General features: G+C 46.9%; 1 protein-coding gene across 1 annotated transcript in view; it reads left to right on the top strand.

Annotated features, from left to right (window-relative positions):
- The window catches only part of LOC143293161 (uncharacterized), a 212,381-nt gene that overhangs the window by 126,687 nt on the left and 75,694 nt on the right, over nucleotides 1-10,000 (top strand). Inside the window, exons 38-42 of the mRNA XM_076604084.1 lie at nucleotides 1,003-1,195; nucleotides 5,296-5,514; nucleotides 6,763-6,896; nucleotides 7,567-7,760; nucleotides 9,078-9,205. Coding sequence (XP_076460199.1) covers nucleotides 1,003-1,195; nucleotides 5,296-5,514; nucleotides 6,763-6,896; nucleotides 7,567-7,760; nucleotides 9,078-9,205 — 868 coding nt within the window. The remainder of the gene's footprint in view (nucleotides 1-1,002; nucleotides 1,196-5,295; nucleotides 5,515-6,762; nucleotides 6,897-7,566; nucleotides 7,761-9,077; nucleotides 9,206-10,000) is intronic.

The following is a 10,000-nucleotide window of genomic DNA, read 5'->3' on the forward strand; positions in this document are numbered from 1 at the left end:
AGTATACACAGGTTCACTTACATTACAGTATCTGAAACAATGAGTAGCAATACCAGAACCACCAATTCTGAATTTTGTCAATGCACATTTCATATATACTTTCAGTACCAACTCTTGTAGGATTCAATGATATGTAATGTTTTGAAAGGTCTAATCTGTGCAAATCTATCAATGGTTTGCATGTGATTGTAGCAGTCTTGCCACCTGCTATCAGAGAGAGAGGGGAACGGAAACGAAGCAAAACGACTCTCACAGAGGAGGCAACTGCTGTCCCGACTGTCTGGGCTAGATTTTGATAATGGCGGAGAGTGTCTTTGCCCAAGTTACACCCCCACCCTCCCGGCTGACAAAGACGGCTTTGGGACAGTCGGCGTTTGGAGTTGGTACAGTAGAATGAAACACAGTTGCCTACAAAAATATAATCATAATAATGATAATGATAATAATGGAAATAATAATGATGATGATAGTAATTATGATAATAATGCAGTGTGGAGAGATGGCCTAGAGGTAACGCGTTCGCCTAGGAAGCGAGAGAATCTGAGCGCGCTGGTTCAAATCACGGCTCAGCCGCCGATATTTTCTCCCCCTCCACTAGACCTTGAGTGGTGTTCTGGACGCTAGTCATTCGGATGAGACGATAAACCGAGGTCCCGTGTGCAGCATGCACTTAGCGCACGTAAAAGAACCCACGGCACCAAAGGGGTTGTTCCTGGCATAATTCTGTAGAAAAAAAATCCACTTCGATAGGAAAAACAAATTGCACGCAGGAAAAAATACAAAAAAATGGGTGGCGCTGTAGTGTAGCGACGCGCTCTCCCTGGGGAGAGCAGCCCGAATTTCACACAGAGAAATCTGATGTGATAAAAAAAAAAGAAAAAAGAAATACAAATACAAATATATGACGATGATGATGACAATAATAACAGTAACAGTAAGAATAATATTAATAATAATAATAATAATAATAATTACGTCCTGTGCCCACCCTCCCCTCCCCAGTACGGCCTCAACATCTGCGGGGGCAGCGAGCCCGTGGCAGCGGAGTGCCAGGTGGTGGGCACGAGACAGCCGCCCTCTCAGTACCTGGCCATTGGCTGCACGCCCACCCAGGGCCTGCTGTGCCTCAACCAGGACCAGCCCGACAAGCTGTGCCACAACTATGAGGTCCGCTTCCTGTGTCTCACTGCTCGGGGTGAGTGAAGGGGGGGGTGACTGTGGGGAGGGGGGAGTTGGGGGAAGTAGGAGGAAGGGGGTTGGTGGGGGTGTGGGGGCGTAGAGTCCAGTGCAGTGCAGTGCATTACATTACAGTAACCTGTAGTACAGTACGGTAGAGTGCAGTGCAGTGCATTACATTACAGCAATCTGTAGTACAGTACGGTAGAGTGCAGTGCATTACATTACAGCAATCTGTAGTACAGTACGGTAGAGTGCAGTGCATTACATTACAGTAACCTGTAGTACAGTACGGTAGAGTGCAGTGCATTACATTACAGCAATCTGTAGTACAGTACGGTAGAGTGCAGTGCAGTGCATTACATTACAGTAACCTGTAGTACAGTACGGTAGAGTGCATTACATTACATTACAGCAATCTGTAGTACAGTACGGTAGAGTGCAGTGCAGTGCATTACATTACAGTAACCTGTAGTACAGTACGGTAGAGTGCAGTGCAGTGCATTACATTACAGTAACCTGTAGTACAGTACGGTAGAGTGCAGTGCAGTGCATTACATTACAGTAACCTGTAGTACAGTACGGTAGAGTGCAGTGCATTACATTACAGCAATCTGTAGTACAGTACGGTAGAGTGCAGTGCAGTGCATTACATTACAGTAACCTGTAGTACAGTACGGTAGAGTGCATTACATTACATTACAGCAATCTGTAGTACAGTACGGTAGAGTGCAGTGCAGTGCATTACATTACAGTAACCTGTAGTACAGTACGGTAGAGTGCAGTGCATTACATTACAGCAATCTGTAGTACAGTATGGTAGAGTGCAGTGCAGTGCATTACATTACAGTAACCTGTAGTACAGTACGGTAGAGTGCATTACATTACATTACAGTAACCTGTAGTACAGTACGGTAGAGTGCAGTGCATTACATTACAGTAACCTGTAGTACAGTACGGTAGAGTGCATTACATTACAGTAACCTGTAGTACAGTACGGTAGAGTGCAGTATAGTGCATTACATTACAGTAACCTGTAGTACAGTACGGTAGAGTGCAGTGCATTACATTACAGTAACCTGTAGTACAGTACAGTAGAGTGCAGTGCATTACATTACATTACAGTAACCTGTAGTACAGTACGGTAGAGTGCAGTGCATTACATTACAGTAACCTGTAGTACAGTACGGTAGAGTGCAGTGCATTACATTACATTACAGTAACCTGTAGTACAGTACGGTAGAGTGCAGTGCATTACATTACAGTAACCTGTAGTACAGTACGGTAGAGTGCAGTGCATTACATTACAGTAACCTGTAGTACAGTACGGTAGAGTGCAGTGCATTACATTACAGTAACCTGTAGTACAGTACGGTAGAGTGCAGTGCATTACATTACAGTAACCTGTAGTACAGTACGGTAGAGTGCAGTGCATTACATTACAGTAACCTGTAGTACAGTACGGTAGAGTGCAGTGCATTACATTACAGTAACCTGTAGTACAGTACGGTAGAGTGCAGTGCATTACATTACAGTAACCTGTAGTACAGTAGAGTGCAGTGCATTACATTACATTACAGTAACCTGTAGTACAGTACGGTAGAGTGCAGTGCATTACATTACAGTAACCTGTAGTACAGTACGGTAGAGTGCAGTGCATTACATTACAGTAACCTGTAGTACAGTACGGTAGAGTGCAGTGCATTACATTACAGTAACCTGTAGTACAGTACGGTAGAGTGCAGTGCAGTGCATTACATTACAGTAACCTGTAGTACAGTACGGTAGAGTGCATTACATTACAGTAACCTGTAGTACAGTACGGTAGAGTGCAGTGCATTACATTACAGTAACCTGTAGTACAGTACGGTAGAGTGCAGTGCATTACATTACAGTAACCTGTAGTACAGTACGGTAGAGTGCAGTATAGTGCATTACATTACAGTAACCTGTAGTACAGTACGGTAGAGTGCAGTGCATTACATTACAGTAACCTGTAGTACAGTACAGTAGAGTGCAGTGCATTACATTACATTACAGTAACCTGTAGTACAGTACGGTAGAGTGCAGTGCATTACATTACAGTAACCTGTAGTACAGTACGGTAGAGTGCAGTGCATTACATTACAGTGCAGGACAGTTCATGCAACAGACAGTTTCAATACATGCCATTCAATACAGTGCAGGACAGTTCAATACAGTGACAGTTCAATACAGTGCAGGACAGTTCAAACAGTGCAGGACAGTTCAATGCAGTGCAGGACAGTTCAATACAGTACAGGACAGTTCAGTACAGTGCAGGACAGTTCAATGCAGTGCAGGACAGTTCAATACAGTGCCAGTTCAATACAGTACAGGACAGTTCAATACAGTGCAGGACAGTTCAAACAGTGCAGGACAGTTCAATACAGTGCCAGTTCAATACAGTGCAGGACAGTTCAAACAGTGCAGGACAGTTCAATACAGTGCCAGTTCAATACAGTGCAGGACAGTTCAATACAGTGCCAGTTCAATACAGTGCAGGACAGTTCAAACAGTGCAGGACAGTTCAAACAGTGCAGGACAGTTCAATACAGTGACAGTTCAATACAGTGCAGGACAGTTCAAACAGTGCAGGACAGTTCAATACAGTGCCAGTTCAATACAGTGCAGGACAGTTCAAACAGTGCAGGACAGTTCAATACAGTGCAGGACAGTTCAATACAGTGCAGGACAGTTCAATACAGTGCCAGTTCAATACAGTGCAGGACAGTTCAATACAGTGCAGGACAGTTCAATACAGTGCAGGACAGTTCAGTACAGTGCAGGACAGTTCAATACAGTGCAGGACAGTTCAATACAGTGCAGGACAGTTCAAACAGTGCAGGACAGTTCAGTACAGTGCAGGACAGTTCAATACAGTGCAGGACAGTTCAGTACAGTGCAGGACAGTTCAATGCAGTACAGCAATGCAGTGCAGTACAGCACAGTACAGTACAGTTCAATGCAGTACAGTACAGTACAGGGCAGCGCAATACGACAGGCTGCAGTGAAACAGGCAAGAACGATACAAAATGATAACAAAATATGAAGCAGTACTGTGCGTTCTTGTAGAGTATGGAATAATGTGATATCATTTGACGCATTTGTTTGATTGATTGATGTGGATGCTTATTGAGGTATCGTATAATCCTATACAATGAAACACGGTGGAGGAATACAGCTGAATACAGTGCACGATACAATCAATAATCCTATACAATGAAACACGGTGGAGGAATACAGCTGAATACAGTGCACGATACAATCAATAATCCTATACAATGAAACACGGTGGAGGAATACAGCTGAATACAGTGCACGATACAATCAATAATCCTATACAATGAAACACGGTGGAGGAATACAGCTGAATACAGTGCACGATACAATCAATAATCCTATACAATGGAACACGGTGGAGGAATACAGCTGAATACAGTGCACGATACAATCAATAATCCTATACAATGAAACACGGTGGAGGAATACAGCTGAATACAGTGCACGATACAATCAATAATCCTATACAATGAAACACGGTGGAGGAATACAGCTGAATACAGTGCACGATACAATCAATAATCCTATACAATGGAACACGGTGGAGGAATACAGCTGAATACAGTGCACGATACAATCAATAATCCTATACAATGGAACACGGTGGAGGAATACAGCTGAATACAGTGCACGATACAATCAATAATCCTATACAATGAAACACGGTGGAGGAATACAGCTGAATACAGTGCACGATACAATCAATAATCCTATACAATGAAACACGGTGGAGGAATACAGCTGAATACAGTGCACGATACAATCACATCTCCGCCTAGGGTATGAGAGAATCCCAGTGTGCGGGGCTGAACCCCACACTGACAGGAGACTTTCATCGAAACTGATGATGTGTGCTTCTCAGTTATCATTCGGCTCTTCCCAGGTAAACAGCCTGTTGTGCAGATAACCACGTGTTTATAAAGCGGTTAGGCATTGGTATGTGACCGAAGATTGGCGATATATATGCAACACGACATGATATGTGTTCAACACCCCAGTGATGTCGGAAACGCCCTGTGAGGACATCAACTACTGCAGTATCGGCAGCGGTGCCGGCAACAGCAGACCGCTGTGCGGGAATGGCGGCACGTGCACCGAGACCCCTGACAGAGGCCAGCTGCAGCTGTAGTCCTGGCTACATGGGGTCCCGCTGTCAGCACCACGTGGATCACTGTGCCAGCGGGCCCTGCAGGAACAACGCCACCTGCGTCCAGCAGGCAGGTGGATACACCTGTGTCTGCCTACCTGGATTCGGAGGTAAGAGGTGGGGGGTGGGGGGTTGTTGTAGGGGGGAAAGGGGTGGGGTGGGATGTGGACCAGATAGGTTGGGGTGGTGAGTCTGGCCGTCTGGGTTCGGGTGTAAGAGAGGGATGGGGGAGGGTTGAACGGGTAGTGATCTGTGTGGGAGAGAGGGGTGGGGGGAGGGTTGAAGGGGGTGTGATCTGTGTGGGAGAGAGGGGTGGGGGAGGGTGTTGAAGGGGGGGTGATCTGTGTGGGAGAGAGGGGTGGGGGGAGGGTTGAAGGGGTAGTGATCTGTGTGGGAGAGAGGGGTGGGGGGGAGGATTGAAGGGGGTGTGATCTGTGTGGAGAGAGGGGTGGGGGGAGGGTTGAAGGGGGTGTGATCTGTGTGGGAGAGAGGGGTGGGGGAGAGGGTTGAAGGGGGTGTGATCTGTGTGGGAGAGAGGGGTGGGGGGAGGGTTGAAGGGGGTGTGATCTGTGTGGGAGAGAGGGGGTGGGGGGAGGGTTGAAGGGGGTGTGATCTGTGTGGGAGAGAGGGGTGGGGGGAGGGTTGAAGGGGGTGTGATCTGTGTGGGAGAGAGGGGTGGGGGGAGGGTTTGAAGGGGGTGTGATCTGTGTGGGAGAGAGGGGTGGGGAGGTTGAAGGGGGGGTGTGATCTGTGTGGGAGAGAGGGTGGGGGAGGGTTGAAGGGGGTGTGATCTGTGTGGGAGAGAGGTGGGGGAGGGTTGAAGGGGGTGTGATCTGTGTGGGAGAGAGGGGGGGAGGGTTGAAGGGGGTGTGATCTGTGTGGGGAGAGGTGGGGGAGGGTTGAAGGGGGTGTGATCTGTGTGGGAGAGAGGGGGAGGGTTGAAGGGGGTGTGATCTGTGTGGGAGAGAGGGGTGGGGGAGGGTTGAAGGGGGTGTGATCTGTGTGGGAGAGAGGGGTGGGGGAGGGTTAAAGGGGTGTGATCTGTGTGGGAGAGAGGGGTGGGTGAAAGGAGTTTGGTTGTGGTATGGTCGGATAGGTTGGGTTGGTGATTCTGCCAGCTGCTTGTTCAGAGGTAAAGGAAGAGGGTTAGTTCGGGTGGAAGGGGGTTGGGGGATTGGGGTGGATGGGGCTGGAGAGGAATATGGATTGGGTAGGTCGGTCTGATTGATTGATTGATTATTCTCTCTTTTGATTGATTGATTCTATCTATTTATCTATCTACCTACCTACCTACCTATCTATATCTATCTATCTATCTATCTATCTATCTATCTACCTATGTCCACGTGTGTTCCAAGGAAGCCAGTGCGAAGCGGACATCAATGACTGTCAACCCAACCCATGTCACTCCACGGGAGCGGCAGAGTGTGTGGACCTTGTGAACCGTTACCAGTGTGTCTGCAACCCTGGCTTCACTGGACCCCTCTGTCAGGTGTTGTGTTGTGTTGTGTTGTGTTGTGTTTATTGTGTTGTGTTATGTTGTATAGTGTTGTGTTGTGTTGTGTTGTGTTGTATTGTGTTTATTTTATTGTGTTGTGCTATATTGTATTGTACTGTGTTGCATTGCATTGTATTGTAATGTATTGTGTTGTGTCATGTTGTGCTGTATTGCATTGCATTGCATTGTGTTGTATGGTATTGTGTTGTATTGTGTTGTGTTGCATGGTAATGTGTTGTATTGTGACGCATTATACTGTATTGCATTGCACTGTATTGTATTGTATTGTATTGTACTGTATTGTATTACGCTTTGATCACAACAGATTTCTCTGTGTGGTATTCGCCCGACAATGCTGGTCAGACCTCAGGTATACACTACAACACAATACAGAACATTGCAATCCTGTCCAGTACAACACAATACAGAACATTGCAATCCTGTCCAGTACAACACAATACAGAACATTGCAATCCTGTCCAGTACAACACAATACAGAACATTGCAATCCTGTCCAGTACAATCCAATACAAGACTATACACAGCACGAAAATCCTGCCTCGTGTGTGTTATTTTAAGCTGAGAAGGGTTTCGTTCAGTTCCGAAAGTTCCACACTGAAGACGCCACCCTCACCCCCCCCCCACTTCACCCACCCCCTTGCAGACGGAAATCAACGAGTGTGCCAGCCAGCCGTGTCTGCACGAGGGCCGGTGCATTGACCAGGTCAACAACTTCACGTGCCAGTGCGCGAGCGGCTGGACGGGTCCATTGTGTGAGGACAGGGCGGAGCTGTGTGACAACTCCACCTGCAGCAACGGGGCCACGTGCTACAACCTCTTCAACGACTTCTTCTGCAGGTCAGTGTGTTCTGTACTGCCTGTGAGGTGGCAGGCTTCAGGAAATGGTAGTGCAGTGACAGACTGATCCAACAGTGTTGGGGTCTGGGTGTATTTTGGTAAGGTTTAGAAGGGAGATGGTTGTCAGAAAACTGTCCTGCACCCCTTGGGAATAAAATTATATATTTTTGTTCTGTATTGTCCATGTGTTCTGTGTGGCTTATTCAGGATAAAAGAGGCTATGCCAGTCTTGAATAAAAAGCTAATTTGTGTTTGCACATTTCTTCTGTCTTTGCTGCTGTGTGCACATGTCAAATGATTGGTATAAGGACAGGCCCGGCGCTTCCTTTTTGAGGTAGTGTCTGGGTTTGTTCCAGTGTACCTTTTATTTACCTGTGTGCTAGCTGAATCGGTAGCGTAAGCATCACTGACTTGAAGTTGTGTACCTTGTGTAATGGAGAGAGTTACCACTCTTTATTATTTGTTAATTATATATATATATATATATATATATATATATATATATATATATATGTGTGTGTGTGTGTGTGTGTGTGTGTGTGTGTGTGTGTGTGCGAGCGAGCGTGCGTGCGTGTGTGTGTGTGTGTGTGTGTGTGTGTGTGTGTTGTTGTCGTTTGTTTTTTTAGAACTTCACGTACTTTTTTAAATGGTGATAGTTTTGTTCAAATGATAACTTAGTGCAATAGCATTGTGCACAAGAACGTGTGTGAGTGTGGGTGGGATGTGGGGGGCCGGATGTGGGGGGAGGGATGTGGGGGCCGGGGGTATCCAAGTGCATGTGGGTGCGTGTGCACTGTATGGGAGGGGTGAAGGAGGGGGAGGGGGTGTGTGGGCGTGTCTCCTGCTTGTTGTTTGTTGTTTTTGTTTTATTTGTTTGTTTTTTTCCTTTTTTTTGTTGTTGTTTTTTTTTTTCGTGTGCTTGCAAGGAAGGTTCCCATATCTTATGAGGACATGATGTAGTGTGGAGTCCTGTGTTGTACAAATGTTTCTATAGTTCCCTTATCTCATGAGGACATGATGTAGTGTGGAGTTCTGTGCTGTACCAGTGTTTCTATAGTTCCTTTATCTCATGAGGACATGATGTAGTGTGGAGTTCTGTGCTGTACCAGTGTTTCTATAGTTCCCTTATCTCATGAGGACATGATGTAGTGTGGAGTTCTGTGCTGTACCAGTGTTTCTATAGTTCCCTTATCTCATGAGGACATGATGTAGTGTGGAGTCCTGTGTTGTACAAATGTTTCTATAGTTCCCTTATCTCATGAGGACATGATGTAGTGTGGAGTTCTGTGCTGTACCAGTGTTTCCCCGTGTGTCCAGCTGTCTCCCCAACACGTACGGCAAAGCATGCAGCAACGCCCCCAGCATCTGTGCCAACGCCAACCCGTGTCAGCATGGAGCCACGTGCTCTGAGAGCCAGGGACAGGCTCGGTGTCACTGCCCGCCAGGTACACTGCTGGGGAGGGGGCGGGGTGTGTGTGTGTGTGTGTGTGTGTGTAGTTTGTGGGGTATGATGTGAGTGTGTGGGTTTGGGATATGAGCATGTGTGTCATACTCCGTTTTCCGGGGCAGGGGGTGGGGGGGTGCATGCATGCCGTGTATCTCTTGTTTCAATAACCCACTGAACTCCGACATGGATTTCGTGATCTTCAACGCGCATATTTGATCTTCTGCAATGCACGTTGGTTCAGGAACTACCACATCTTCACGTCTGTTGACCCGGGAGGTCACCGGAAATAATCACCACCATTTACCCAGCAGGCGTCATGACCGGAATCGAACCCAGGACCCTCAGATTGAACGTCCAACGCTTTATCAACCAGTCTGCTGCTGCACCCGTCATACATACCCATATAACGGATGTGGAGTATATGGGTGTGCGGTATTTGTGACGAGTCAGTCAAAGGGACTGTTGTGTGGTGGTGGTGCGGAGTGTGACATTCAACAGGACTTGTTCTTCACGACCAGTCCGGTGTGACGTATCCGGTTGGGGTGGGCTGGGCTTGGTTGGGGTGGGGTGGGTTGTACAGACTATGAGGGTGCGGGGTTTGAGATTGAACGGGATTTTTGCAACACAACCAACCCGTGTTAAAAATCATACTGTATTGGAATGGATTGGGTTGGGTTGGGTTGGATTTTGTGCAGACTATGAGGGCGTTGAGTGTGAGATTCAAAAATGGGACTTGTGCAACAAGACCAGTCCGGCGTTACATATTGGATTGGATTGGATTGGACTGGATTGG

The sequence above is a fragment of the Babylonia areolata genome, chromosome 18 (genome assembly GCF_041734735.1).
Source record: "Babylonia areolata isolate BAREFJ2019XMU chromosome 18, ASM4173473v1, whole genome shotgun sequence".
Classification (NCBI taxonomy): domain Eukaryota; kingdom Metazoa; phylum Mollusca; class Gastropoda; order Neogastropoda; family Buccinidae; genus Babylonia; species Babylonia areolata.